The sequence below is a fragment of the Epinephelus moara genome, chromosome 20 (assembly GCF_006386435.1).
Source record: "Epinephelus moara isolate mb chromosome 20, YSFRI_EMoa_1.0, whole genome shotgun sequence".
Taxonomy (NCBI): Eukaryota; Metazoa; Chordata; class Actinopteri; order Perciformes; family Serranidae; genus Epinephelus; species Epinephelus moara.
This window is the reverse complement of record NC_065525.1, coordinates 17,333,747-17,348,720: the sequence shown is the minus strand read 5'-3', so window position 1 is coordinate 17,348,720 and position 14,974 is coordinate 17,333,747. Positions and strand designations below refer to the sequence as shown.

General features: G+C 41.3%; 1 protein-coding gene across 9 annotated transcripts in view; it reads right to left on the bottom strand.

Annotated features, from left to right (window-relative positions):
• Window positions 1-14,366, bottom strand: part of ptprja (protein tyrosine phosphatase receptor type Ja) — a 43,408-nt gene extending 29,042 nt beyond the window's left edge. For 8 of the 9 annotated variants that reach the window (XR_007571770.1, XR_007571773.1, XR_007571771.1 and 5 more), the window contains exon 1: window positions 14,169-14,366. Coding sequence is in view for 5 of the 9 variants with exons in the window: in XM_050072128.1 (XP_049928085.1) it covers window positions 14,169-14,234 (66 nt within the window). In the remaining 4 variants the exon portion in view is untranslated. The remainder of the gene's footprint in view (window positions 1-14,168) is intronic. The other variant, XM_050072133.1, reaches the window with a different exon arrangement.
• Window positions 14,367-14,974: the final 608 nt, after the last annotated feature.

The following is a 14,974-nucleotide window of genomic DNA, read 5'->3' as shown; positions in this document are numbered from 1 at the left end:
GCAAACACCTGCTGATGACGATCATGTGATCAAAAGCTCTAGAACAGCTACTGTACCCATGGTCATATTATGAGAGAATACATAGGAGCAGGACACAAAGACTTTGTGGTGGATTTGCCTCTTTTTCATTGTTGTTGTTTTGTTTGTTATGCATATTTTTGTAGTTTTGTGTCTGTTTGGGTTGTTTTGTGTCTCTTTATGGTTGTTTTGTCTCTTCTGTAGTTATTTTGCATCTCTTAATGGTCACTTTGAGTCTCTATCTGGTGACATTTTGCAGGTGAAGGCCAGGGGGGACCCCCTGACTCTCTGGGCCCTGGGTCTGTGCCTGGTAGGCCGATTCAGTAATCCATCCAACAGGACCTTGTGGTGAGACGGTTTTCTCAACTACTGTTTCTGAGCTCAAGAATGAACTCCAAACCACAACAACAGATAGCCCTACACTTAGTATTTGGTAGGTGTTTATATTTAGTAAGCTCCATTTAAAAAGTAGTTTGTGTGGTGAAAGGCATTTTAATTTAGTGGTACATAAACTTAGTAAACACATTACATACATAGGACCAAGCTTGAGCTTTACAGCAGCTGTTGCCGGCTCCAGATATAAACCTTCTTGCAGTCTGACAAACTAAACCTCCTCCATCTCCTCAGAATATGGTAAAGGTCACATACCAGTGTGTGAAAGCCAAGTATGACAGTCTCATGTTTTCATACGAATATTCATGTTAAGCTGACCTCTGGAGATGGGATTTCTCTGAGCTATGATTCCCAAATGCTTTATTTCCCTTGGCGCTCTTCCCAAGTATCACTTGTTTTCTTCATGACTAAATAAACAAAACAAACGTCTCAAGCCATTATGCCTTGGCACTGACTCAGAGAGCAGAAATAACTCAAGCTCAAAGTCCCATTTGGGAAAAACTGTACTGCCCCAGAAATACTGAAGTTCAAATAATGCACGTCATTTTTTTATGCATCTACTGGGACTCGTCTCCACCCATCTGTACATCCTCCCTTCCTGCTTTACCCTCAGCTCTAGTCTTTCCCTTATCTCAGGACCTGACGGGATGACTTGGACTACTGGGTAGGTCATGATGGTGCTTTATGTAAACTGGTGTGTGAAATCACTGGTATCAGCTTATAAGCCAATACAAGAGAAGGAGGAAATGAATGTTGCTGCTTGTTGGTACACACAGCTCACAGTTTGGAGACACTCAGTTCCTAGAAGTTCTCCAGCATTACTTCTTGTAACTATTAGACTTTCACTTGAGGAGCAATACTTAATGTTCATTGTGAAACATACTTGGCAGGGACTCAGCCAATGACCCTTTTGCCCTATGTACTGTATCTGTGCCCTTTGACTGGGCCCGGGCCTGTCTGCATGGGGAGGAGGAGGAAATGGCTGTACTGACCACTATATAAACATTACATCAACCCTAAAGGCAGCCAGCCTGTCACTCTCTGATTCCCTTTCATTCCTCACAGTCTGCCTTCACTGCTCGCCTCCTGATAACGCCCCAGTTCCTTCCTCCATAATAACACTCAGGCCCAATAACAATCAAGAAATCACCTTTAAAGCTGTTTGCTCAGGGATCAGCCCATTTAACCTTAGCTCCTCAAAATCTGATAACTTGGAACAAAAATGTACACGGAGAGGGGGAGACGCACAATAATTCATTTCTGCTACTTGAATTACGCAAAGTTGCACAAGGTGGAGGACCTGCTGGTGGTGCCCTTGTTGACTTGCTGAGTGGAGAAAGTGGATGCCTCTACAGATGAAGTTTCTGCAAAATCATGTTTTCTGACTCAAACCAAATATGTGAGTGTGTGTGTGTCTTGATGATCAGTGACACAAAACAATGTTCACAAGGAAGAAATGGGGAAATGCATGATATTGTGGACGGTATTTTCCTTTACTTTATTGATTTTTCTGTTCCTATTTGTATTTGACTTTTTCCTATATCGTGTAGCAGCTTTTTCAGCTGTCTCGTCAGTGCCAGTGACTCTTCACCTATATTTGTTTTTTATTATTATTGTTGAATTATAACCCCCGTGCAGTGTAGGGGAAGCTACTTTAAAAGCATAGTTTTGCAAGCAAACTATTACTTCACACTAGATAAAGTTGAAGTACAGCAAAGCAACCATAGAGATACATCAACAAATTCTCATCCCAACTTGTCAAATACTGCCTCTTTATCAGTGGACCTACACATCAAGATATAACGCACCCTCCTGCATTTGTTTTGGAATGGCAATGTACAGTTTCTACTCTTTACATATATTTAGTCTTTTTCAAATCAAACTAACAATGGTAAAACACTTCATTTTATGGTTTATTTCCTTACGTTTAGGCAACAAAGTCCATGTTTAGGTTTAGGCAACACAGTTAAGTTTAGAAAAAACAACATGGTTTGGCTTAAAATTCACACAGGAAATGAACTGTGGGTTCCCAGGTGAAAGTCCGGAGTTTGTTTGACCCATCAAGCACCGTTCCGCCCTCCACAGGGATGGTCTTGCTCTTTATATTATGGTAGTATACAGTAGACAGTAGTAGTAGTAGACATACATTATATATATATATATATATATTTTTTTATATATACTTTATTAATCCCCGAGGGGAAATTCAATTTTTCACTCTGTTGTCAATTACACACAGGTCCAAACACACACATGCACAAACTGGACCTATACATCCACTAAGTGGAGAGATGTCAGAGTGGGCTGCCCATGACAGGCGCTCCGAGCGGTTGGGGGGTTTGGTGCCTTGCTCAGAGGTGAACTGGCACCTCTCCCGCTACCAGTCCACGCTCCATATTTTGGTCCGGACAGGGACTTGAACAGGCGACCCTCAGGTTCCCAACCCAAGTCCCTATGGACTGAGCTACTGCCGCCCCAGCGAAAGGTAGCTCTATGGTTTGGTGTCTCATGCCAACATCACTGACAAAGTGTCCATAATTGACAAGTTGTCTAATTATAGCTTTACTGTTATGTAAAGCTACTTTGAAAAAGTAGATATAAAATTTAAAAAAAAATGAAATTCATAATGTATGTGTGACGAGACTATAACAAAATATAATACAAAACAGTGCCAGCATTCAAGTTTTGCAAATTGTGGTGCCCACCTGATCACATGCCATAAACACACATCCAAAAAAAAAAACCTAACCTGGTAAAGTCCAAGGAATGGCAGCTTTGATTTTTGTCTACAATGTCCATCAGTAAGACGACTCCAGGTGGGGGTGTTGCACCAAACTAAGAGCCAATCAGCTTTCTGATCAGGCAACAGCTAAGTGTTTCCCATCACGCCCTGGGTCTTGTAGTAGTTGATGGCGAGCAACTGAGACGCCTGAACCTATGAACTGTGGCTCCCTAATCTATCATCTGTCATTGCCCATGTGTGCATCATATCCACATCAGAGAAATTTGGGATCAAGTCAGACACAAATGCCTGACTTGTCTCAAACAAGCCTATTGTTGTAAGGTCATGGAGTTCAGTGATTCCCCACATACTTCAGCCTCACTGGAGGTCTAATTTTGATCTATATACTATTTGATCAGTAATACTGCATGTTTTCAACTAACATCTCCGCATGTGTTTAAAGTCATCCACCATCATTGTGATCGGTGTGACTGCACAACAAATATCAGCAAAGTAAATGAGCTTTGTCTGTGTATTCTGCTCTCCATTTCAAAATATACAAGTTCATCTCCTGATGAGAACATCATGTATGATGTGAGGTGAGATTTTCGGGGAGTGCCGATTCTCACTTTCTTCTGTCAGCCTATATAAGTAAAAAAAAAAAAAAATTGGCAGCTTGTTCTCTATTTAAAGTTCATTGCCTCAGTAGCTCGTGAGCGACCTACTCATTGTTTCTGTTCTAACATAACTTCCTGTTACTTCCTGAGCCCACCCAGAGACCACTGATAATAGACGTGAACACCATAAAGGACTCTTAAATTAAGCATTATGCTGTACCTCATACTCCCAGCTCATTAAGCTCAAATAAAGGAAGATAAGAGCCACACGACATCGGCTGATAAATCAACGTTTGTCTCACTTTAACTGGTCTAGGCTCACATAAAGCATTGCTGTTGCCAAAACATCACTCAACGGACTTTACTGCTTCCCCTGTAGTGTGCCATATGAAATGTTCTCATTGTACCTATTTGTACCTTAAGGTTGTTTTTCTCATATACCGATACATGGTTTTGCAGCTTGCTGTGTCACTGAATAGAAATTTGTATTCTAACTTAAATTCAGTCATGTGAGACCATGATTGGTCATGTATTAAAGTTTCCTCAGATGACTGACTCTGCTATGCAACACTGAGATCTTTGCTTCAGATTACGCACAATGTCAGGGCAATATGTGACCTAGACCTCTCCTGAGCAACAAGGCTATGAGCACTAACTACAAGAGAAAAGGTCAGTTCACCAAAATTACAGAAGCATTTTTTTTTTTTTCATTTATTTCTAGCGATCAGTACTTCTCTTTCAGTACTGTCGTTACGAATAAAGGCCCAGACCATTATTAATATTAGACCTATATTTAATACCACAATGCATGCATTCAACCCTGAATTTCCGTAATGGTCTTATCATTTCAGACATAAATGTATTTAAAAAGAACCTACAGAGGAAATGTTTTTGAAAATGTTGGTGCTAATATTTATTCATTCATTTTCCGTAACTGCTTATCCTGTTGGGGGTCGTGGGAGGGCTGGAGCCTACACCGGCTGATATTAGAGGCGGGGTACACCCTGGACAGGTCACCAGACTATCACAGGGCTGACACAGACAACCATTCACACTCACATTCACACCTACGGGCAATTTAGAGTCACCAAGTAACCTGATGTGCATGTCTTTGGACTGTGGGAGGAAGCTGGAGTACCCTGAGAAATCCCATGCTGACACGACAAGAGGGCTACCGCACCTCGAGGTTCAAACCCCCTTCCCCAGGCTCAAACCTGGAGCCCTCTTGCTCTGAGGTGACAATGCTAACCACTGCACCACCGTGCCACTGCTATCCTACCCTATAAATCAAACTTCTGGAGATAAAAGAAGAAATTAAAGTACGCTATAACACACTTTATGTCAAAATCTGGAGACCCAAGATTCAGTTTTTTTGTAAAATTCACATACTTGTGGAGGTCTTTTTTATCAGTGTCATTTAAATCTATAGTCCCCTACTTCATTAAAATATGTCTTTCTTTTTTTGGTGCTGTCATCTTTCTGCCAGGACAGCAGCAACATAGCTACACACATGTAAGTTAGTTGAATTTAAATACTGTAATTCTAATTTTTCCCTGTACCACATCTGCTGATTTATTCTTTTTTTTATTACATGAGGATGATCCCTTTAGGTGTGAGTGTTTTATATATCTGTATTCTCTATACAGTGGTATATCATATAGCTTTTGAGGGTGATAGTGTCTGTGAGAACACAAATGGCACAAAACTCCACAAGAGAAATCCAAAATGAGCGTCCTCCTGTGGAATACTATAGGAACATGAATCATAAAAAGAGAAAAAAAAATGCCGATAGCCGTGTCTAAAAATAACCACTGCCTCCAAAAACTCCCAGCGCATGACGGCTTTAGCTATGAGTGTGTTGGTCTCCAGGTACAGTATCAGCCTCCCACACCACAGTCCTGCCGCTGCTATCGCAGGCCACATCAGAGGCTATGGAAATGAGTGACGTAGTATTTACTGTTCCCAGCGCTGTGCAGAGGGCAGAGCTGCTGGCTGCAGATACCCATCTGAGTACAATGCACTTGCCATCATAGCTTCCTCTTAATGCCGCTGGGCTGGCCATGCAACAGGAGGAAGATGTGCACGAATGCAGACGTAGCCCACACCCACAGATTCTGGACACAGAGGGCTGGAACATTAGACTGATCATAGAAGTGTGATCAGTGTGAAGCTTGAAATGTGTTAAAGAGGAGCGTGGGGTGTGATGTGTGTTGGTCTGCGGGGAAGGAAGGGAAAGCAGACTGTAGGTTTTGTATTATTAGTAACTGGCTTCTTCATGTTTAAAGGTGCCACTGCTACCCTTAAATTATTTTTAAAGAAACTACAGATACACATGTCCTTTTTCATGTTTAGTGTATGCTTGGATAGGCTGCTTCTCCACTTGATCCTGAACAGTACGCTCGATCTCATCACGAGGGAACATGAATATCTGTATCACATTTTGTGGCAATCTGTCAGATAGTTGTTTCACTAAAAAAGAATAATATTGGGGCGTTGGTGGCTTAGTGGCTTAGCAGGCGCCCCATGTACAAGGCTGTTGCTGCAGCGGCCCATGTTCGACTCCAGTCTGTGGCCCTTTGCTGAATGTCCCTCCCTCTCTCTCTCCCCGTTTCATGCTTGTCTGTCCTATCAATTAAAGGCCAATATGCCCCAAAAAATATCTTTAAAAAAAAAGAAAAAGAATAACATTAACCTGCTGGTGGCACTGCAGGAAAAGTCCAAAGGAGAACTCCAAAGTCATCAGGATAAATCCTCTGGGGATCATAAATGTCTGTACAAAATTTCATGGACTCCATCCAACAGTTGTTGAGATACTTCAGTCTGAACTAGACGGGTTGATTTCCAGTTTTGCTGGACCAGTCAGGTGTACAAGCTTAAACTGCTTTGATTTCATGCAAACCAGCTGAACCCACATTTGAAATTTTGACGTAAAGTAGCCTATCAACAACCTGCACTGACGGCGTCACAGTTCTAAATCCAACTCACATTGCATTAGTTATGACAACATCATCAACAGTAAATTATGTTTGTTTATGAAAAGGCTAAGGGTCCGTACACATACCGCGTCTATTGCCTGGAAAATGTGAAGTCAGGCGCCGGGCGCTTCTTTTGTGGCTTTTTGAGCCAGCTTTCAAGAGCGCAACGGCAGGTTGCGTCTGAGGTTGATCAATGATCAAGTGATCAACTTTTCCATATTTACCACAGACTGATACGGAAGAGGAGAAACATATCTGTCAGCTGTGATTGGTTGTTCTTCGTCACGTGACATGAGTGCAAGCTGCTGCGTTCCAAAAGTTGAACTCGCTCTGGCATTTGAGCACGCAAAAAACGTTGCACGTGTACGATGGAGCCACTAGTGTCTGACAAGCTGTGTGCAATTTACTGCCAAGCTAAGCACCAGCAACACGGAGGAGATGCACACGGCACACGTTGTGCTTGTTTACTAGAAAGTTCATGTGTTTTTTGGGGTGACGAGACGAAATAAAAGAGGCGACACGAGAAATATAAAACACAGTTGGTCAGTTGTCCTGCAGACTGTGGTGCTGCTACTCTCTCTGCAGCGTGTTCTTAGTTAGTGTTTATTAATATTGGAGATTGGCAAACCAGCTAGAGGTGCATTACCAAGTGGACTGGAGTAGCTACACAATTTCACTAGTTTTAAGCAGAACCCAGTTCACAGCAGCTTATCTCAAACATTTTGATGCTTGTTGCTATATTTATACATGTGGGGGGTTTTTTTTGTCTGTGAACGGGGGCAAGTTAAAATTGCAAAAAAATAGTTGTGATGCACATTGGCAGATTGCATTGATCACCTGAGAGCTATTAGTTACAGATCTATTCTTTTAATCCAGAAAACAAGCATTGACCAACAAATGCCACAGATAGCCTATAATATGGTGATTTTATATTAATGGGGCAATAAAAATCTTTCGTGAAGCACTCTGGTGCTGCATATGGAAAGGTGGTATGACTGAGTGATGGACAGACAAATGAAACAAGAGAAAAATAGTAATTTTTCATCCCCTCTACACCCTTGCCTCACCATGACTCGCTCAGAGGCCTTTGCTTAAATGATCTGCTGACAATAAGGCCTTTGAGACCGAGAGAGGAGCTGGCATCTCATTTACATGCACTGGGGAACTGTGACTCTTTGTAATTCATCTTGTACACGCTGAGCTTCCAGTTGTAACCCTGGTCCTTTGGCAGCATGTTTGGGGATGTTAATTTGAAACTGGACTGTCTTGATACAGTTGGAGGGGGGGTTGGGGGAGTGGGCGGAGGGTGCAATANGAGAGCGGGGGGGGGGGGGGGGGGGGGAGTGGGCGGAGGGTGCAATACTCCACAAAAGAAGACTTGACATTTGCACTTTAAATCAATAATGAGATGCAAGCTTTCTAATCTGGATACAGCGAGAACACATTTTGGAGAGGGATGCTTGTGTTCTGATCAGACGTCATGAAGTCATCACACGTCATCCACATTTTATAGTAGCGCAAGGAATTAGAAGAGTTGCCAGCCAGAGAGACACAGTCCACAGACAGGCCAGTGCTTGTAAGTGTTAGAAAACGTCACATTTCCTTGTTCCAAGATGTCTCCCACTGATAGCAAAGTCACCATTCTCTCATTTCTGCGCGCTGTCAGGAGGCCACAGACAGACACAGAGAGAGCGACAGATACAGACAGTGGGAACAGAGAAAGGCTCCAGAATCATGCAAAGTGTTGTACTTTTCCTGGGTCACTGATGTGTCAAGCTGTGACTTTGCACGCTCTCACTCTAGACTGCGCCTAACAAACCATGCTTTATTTTTTGGGGGGGCTATATTTAATCCCGTTTCAAACTGATTTCCAGTGTGCGATGGCCACAAATATGTCGTGAAAAGCTCCTCAATTCGAGTCAAAAGACGCACGGTTTATTAACTGCTGAATGGACGTGTTATTTCAAGCAGAAGAGCCTTTACATGCTTTGCAGACTGGAAGAGCCCACGAGAAAGGACAGAATCATTAAAGGAGTCAGTATTGAAAACTGAATTATGCATTAAGATGTTAATGTACCACTTCTATTTAATTTAGTCTTATATATTAATTCAATAAGGCACACTTGCAGATGAAACTTTAATAATCCTCATGGGGACATAAGGTTCAGCAGGGGAATAGACAAACAGAGTAGAGTATGGAATAATATTGAATACGTGATTAAACAGATAACAGACATATTAATTAAACCAGTAAATCGGTTAAGTATAATGTAAATAACTGTGCCGTTCTCACATGCAAGTGTCAATAATAAAACTACAACATGTACACTGTAAAAAAAGTGGGAAATGGTTTTGTTTTAAAGGCATCCTTTGCACATCTGCACAGGTGTTTTCAACTATTTTGCCTAATTATAGAGTGTTATCCCATTATAGCGCCACCTAATTACAACCTGAGCAGGAGTCTAATAAACTCAAATATGAAGAAGACTGTTAAGATCTGAGCAGCTGTATAGAAGAAAGATCCAGTTAAGTTATTTAAAGATACAGTGGTGTTAAATGTGATTAACCAGCTGGAGGGATAGAAGGCTGCATGGATTATGTTAAGACCTGGATGAGACTATAGAAACGATACTGTACAACAAACAGTGACAATGTGATTATAACAGTAATGTACCAATATGATAATTATTATTCACCAGATAAATATTAGACTAGAAAACTAAAAGAGTTTGCAAGCAGGTGAACTTTTGTCACAGCATCATTAGGTGTACGATGGTGAACAGAAGCTTATCACTCTCTCACAGCTACTTAATTATGGAGTCACAATCTAAAAATATCTTTTTAAAGGGGAACTGAAACTTGGATAAAAGCTAAACAGACCACTTTATAAGAAACACTCACTGCAGACAGGCGGTAAACACACAGACTGTGCTGTGTTTTTGACTGGAGTATTAATATATTTTTAATGCGTTCAGTATGGAAAATGTCAGTATGCAAACATTTCTTTTCAGGGAAGCAAACTATTTCCTCTTTTTCTACTAAAACTTCCTTTGTTCTCCCTAATTTACATGTTTTTTTAAAATCTAAACTTGTGACATAGGTGAACTAAACTTGGTATCTGATGCATTCTGAAGACGACAGAGACTAATCTGTATGACGTCCCAGTCTGTACTGTTTTTGTAAGCAAATGCATGCTGTTGTCCCTAAATAAATGGCTCTGGTATTATTAAGTATCATATATTATCAAGGTATGATCTGCAACTCATCCTCTCTGACTATAGTTTCCATGACCTATGAAGAGCACAAAGGTATAACGCACGTCAAAACAGTCACTTCCTAAATTCTGCACAGCAGCGCCGACTGACTCTCGGACCCAGATGAAAAACAGAACTGTAATGAAGAGACTAGAAAGGAGCAGAAAAGACAATGAGGAGACGGAAAGGGGAAAATCAATAAAGGAAAAGAGAAGAATAAGAAAAATCTCACAACATGTTTTGTCCCTTTGAACCTTGGGTATTGTGTTGCTCTGTGCAGACATCAACAACATCTGACCATTAAAAGATCTTATCTCAACACGCCTCTGGCCCTCTCTCTTTGTCTCTTGTGGCCACTGTAACATGCATTTGTTTTCTTTCCATAATTCATTTAAATGTGCTTTTCCTGTGCTTGGTAAACAACTCTTTGACACGTTTAGATTAGCAGACACTGTGCGTAAAAGTCATTTGATCGCACTTTTATCCCTGAAGGATCCAAAAGTAGACAATCAGGCCTCTAATAATCTCTGATTCCATCAAGACAAGATGCTAAAAGAGCAGCAGGTTTTGTCTCTAAACGAAGACAGTCCTGACTGTCGGGTCTCTTAAAGGGAAACTTTAGTATTTTAACAGGAGTATTAACCTCTTCTTTTCATTTAAATGTGGGTTAAAGAAACAGAACCAATGCCGATTTGTATGGGACTTATAATATTACATGACCTCTGTGTTTGGCAAAATATGGTGAGTCATTTGCAGTGGAAATTTTACTTGGCAGATTCGCACAAGATTGGGATCAAAGAAGACCTCTGCAATTAGTACAAATTACCCGAGGTCTCCAAGCAATACTTGTCACATGTGATAAGGACTTAGGTGAGTAATGTGAACAGCCATTTGTGAAACTGGTCCAGTACTTAGCGAGGGTGGAGCTGGCCAACAGGCAGCAATGTAACCACTCTGGCATGTTCGCAAAGTCGATGTTGGCCCACTGAGAGTGCTTGTTTTTGCCACTGACATGCAATTATTACTTTGATTATTACGCCTTGCCAACAGTAATTTTTCATACTCCTCGTCTTATTACCGTTAGACCCCACAAAACTGGCAATTACATCCTTTCTACTCAAAACTCAGACAATAAGCACTTTTAGTGACATACAGCGACGGTGCATTTTTACCCCGAGTGGTTACATTACACCATGTTTTTGCGGCTGCACCTCTCTTGCTCAATACTGGAGCCAACTTTTAAAAATTGTTGTTCCCATTATTCACTTAAATACAAACACATGGGAAAATAGAGACCAAGATGTTTTCCTTTAACTAAATGACACTACCTCTGACCACAACTTTAGGCTCAGTGACCTCAAATCTATTCTTTTTCTTACAACATTAATTAACAATCTCTGAAATACCTGTACGACACAATGAGAATTATCTTCGTCACAGCCCGTCTCTTTACAGTATTAAACCAACTGTGCTGGTGTCAGGTTCACATTTGCATGTGTACCGTGTGGCCTGTGTTCATCTCTGCTCAACATGTGTATTCTTCATAGAAGTTGACTGAGGTCAATGAGACACAGCAACTTTACTTCCTCGTTGATACCAACACACTCATGATGCCAGCTCTGCAGAGAATGTCTGAGTGTTTCAACAGATGACAATGAATTACTGAACTTATGAACAGATAAAACAAAGTGATGTAACCAAGTGAGCTTTTTCTGGAGCTCTCAGCATCCCGGTTTTCATCATGATTACTTTGTCAAACTCATTTCCGAGGCCACGAATGATCTTTCATGCTAAATAAATAACAACTATTTCTGCACCTGTTGCGTGTGTATGTCGTAGTTTCATTTTGCCCCGACAGAACAAAACAATCCAGGAATAGAGGCCCCAAAACATGGGCCAATTAAATAAAAAAACACACACACACACACACATTTCGGCCTATTCACATTGATTTTCTAACAATTTTTGTACTTACAGCTCAAATAAACTGAACTTTGAGCCCCAAATCTGCTGACAGGAAGTGTAATATTATTGGTGCTACGTTGGTTCCAGTCAACCTCACACCCTGAATATACTGTAAATGATTAAACTTTATCGCACGTGAAGATATTAAAAATATTAATGTTTCCTTTAAGTCCTCATACCTAAAAAGGAACATAAGTTGTTTGTCAGCACCTCTGTTTTCTAATCTGATGCCTCTGTGGTGACCTTCTGATGAAAGGTGCGGCAAATAATGTGGTTATCGATAAAGGAAGCCATCGTCACTGACCATTGGCGGGATAAGTTACTCAACGTGTCTGGTGTCAAAGTCACATATTTTCCGTTTTGTACGTACAAAAATACAAACCCACTCACTTATATTTCACAGTATAAACCCGTCACACCACTTTTGCCACTTCTGCTTTTGGGGGAGGACAGTCATGACCACCAGAGGCTGCTTAAATTTGACTGTAAATGGTCTTATTATTTTAATTTTAATTATTATTATTATTATTATTATTATCCTATATATAGGACACTCTCCACACTGTTATACAGGTTTTAAATGTGTTACAGTGATGAAGTTTTCACAGGTATAGTAGTTGGAGAGAGAAACTTCAGCTATGGCAAAATAAAGTGCTTCGTCATCTGTGGTGTGAAAGCCTGAGATCAGATGTTTGGCAGCACCAGGCCTCAAAAGGAACACCTCCCATTATTACTAACTTTTTGCGATTCTATTTAAAGTTGTCAGTCATTATAGTTATTAACACAGTCCAACACTGTCTTCAAAATGACCAGGGGTCACGCCACACCTCTCGCTGTCCGTCCGTCTGCTGGATTGGATTCCATCAGACTGTAGTTGAACCTAATAAACCGGTAAGTTACCGCAGAGTCGCGGCCACAGGAGTGACAGGGACACTAAGCTGCACCTCATTCCATTCCTGACCCCTTTGTGTTGGCCACACACATCCTCACATGCCATTCTCAACCTCTCTCACCCTTTCTCTCCTGTTTGTGTCTCTCTCCAGAAAGACCAGCGGGACGAGGACAGGTGGGTCTGCGGCTGCCTCAGTCCAACTGTTATGCAATCTTTGTTTGGGGGGGGGGGGACATTTTTAACACATCTCACACTACAGGTCAGGTCACTGGATACTGACCTGTGTGATCCTGAACAAATAACTGACCAATTAAGAGCAAATATAAAGTACTGGACTTTATCATTACTAAAGAATGCATATTCATTTTCACAAATAAATCCAACATCATCAGACATAATATTTGCTCTCCACATATTAAAATAAACAGCCCATTGTTAAACCTCTTCAGCCGAAGGTCAGCGTACAGTGGTGGCAGAAGTACTCGGATCTTATGCTTAAGTTAAAGTAGCAATACTGCAGTATAGATGTACTGCGTTAGATTTTAAATACAGGAATTTTACTTTTAAGTCACGTAAAAGTACAGAAGTTTTAGAATCAGAATACACTTAAAATAAATAAGTAAAGGTAAACATCACTCATTAAATGATATAAACTGCATTACTTGTCTATAATTAGCGATGCATTAATGTTTACATCACTTAAATTTTGTGTAAAGGTGGAGCTATTTTTTGCATAATATATTTCTGGACAGCTTAACCTATCAGCATTTAAGCATGTAGTAGTTGATTTATATGTGTATTAATGATCAACATCTGCAAAATATCCAGTAATAAATGTAGTTGTGTAGTAAAAATTACAATATATGGCCCGATTACATACACATGTATTGAAGTGGACATATAAAGAAGCATGAAATGAAAATACTAAAGTACAAATACTTCAAAATTGCAGCCTACTTCAGCACAGAACTTGAGTAAATGTATTCTACCCTTGTCAGAGTATTAATTAGACGACTTGCTGACATAAATTTGAATCCAGTTAAAACTCACAAAGGACCATTCTTCTCCTTAAAGTAAGCCACACACTTCTTGCTATGAACTCTTGATCATTTTTCCCATTAACTTCTCTCATGAGTCAGATCTGCACCAGCTCCTGACCACAGGACTGAACCAGCCTCACAGCACAGCACATACCTGCGCAACAGGTGCAGTCACAGCAGCGGGATAAAAAGTGACCTTCTTCACCCAAACAAAGCGCCCCGTTGTCATGAGCAAACCCACCTGGGTCAGTTCTGTGCGTAAAGTATCCTAAATGAATGAAAGCGTTCTTACCTTGAGGAGAGCGCTGAGGACCAGAAGAGTCCATAGAGGGACGCTGGAGCGCAGCAGAGGCTTCATGATGCCGCACAGGAAAAAGATTCACCTCTCTATCAGTTGAGTGTTTTCATGTCCAAACTTTCTTTCTGGCTTGAAGAGACTCTCTCCGTCAAACTGTGGCTACATCAGGAGGATTAAAAGTCAGAAGGGGGAACTTTCTTTTGTCGCTGTTAACGGGGAGGAGCGGCGGCCAGCGCGTCACTCCGGGAAGTTTTGGTGAAGTGTGCTACTCCTCCTCCTCCTCATCAGTCCCCCCCCCNCCCCCCCCCCCCCACCCCCCGTTTCAATATCACCAGTTATGTGTCACAGCTTCAACAGCCTGAGCTGGGGACGATTAGGAAAGGGCTGCCCGGTCATGTAGAAATGAGAGCGTCACCCCGCATTCTTGCCATAACTTGGCCACGCAGGGTGGAGGAATGAATCCGAGGGGTGTCCCTCTTTACTAACGCCACACAAAGCGGAGCTGCCAAGGAAAATGTGTTTTGGAAAGTTCCCTGAAGTTACTGGTTTAACTTAAAAACAAGTGATGCCAGTGACCTCACATTTGCAGGGGCGTAGCACAGAATTATGGGCTCTTACTCAAAGAGGGGGGTTCAGATGCAGGAGGACAAATGAGACTCTGACCTTACATCATCATTACAAGGAAAACATCTGGAGAGCTTTTTGAAACTTGGTGTTCGCAAAAAATTCATTTACAAGAATTACGCTTGCAACTAGTGATTAATGATTGATTAATAGGTTAATTGTTTGGTCATCACATG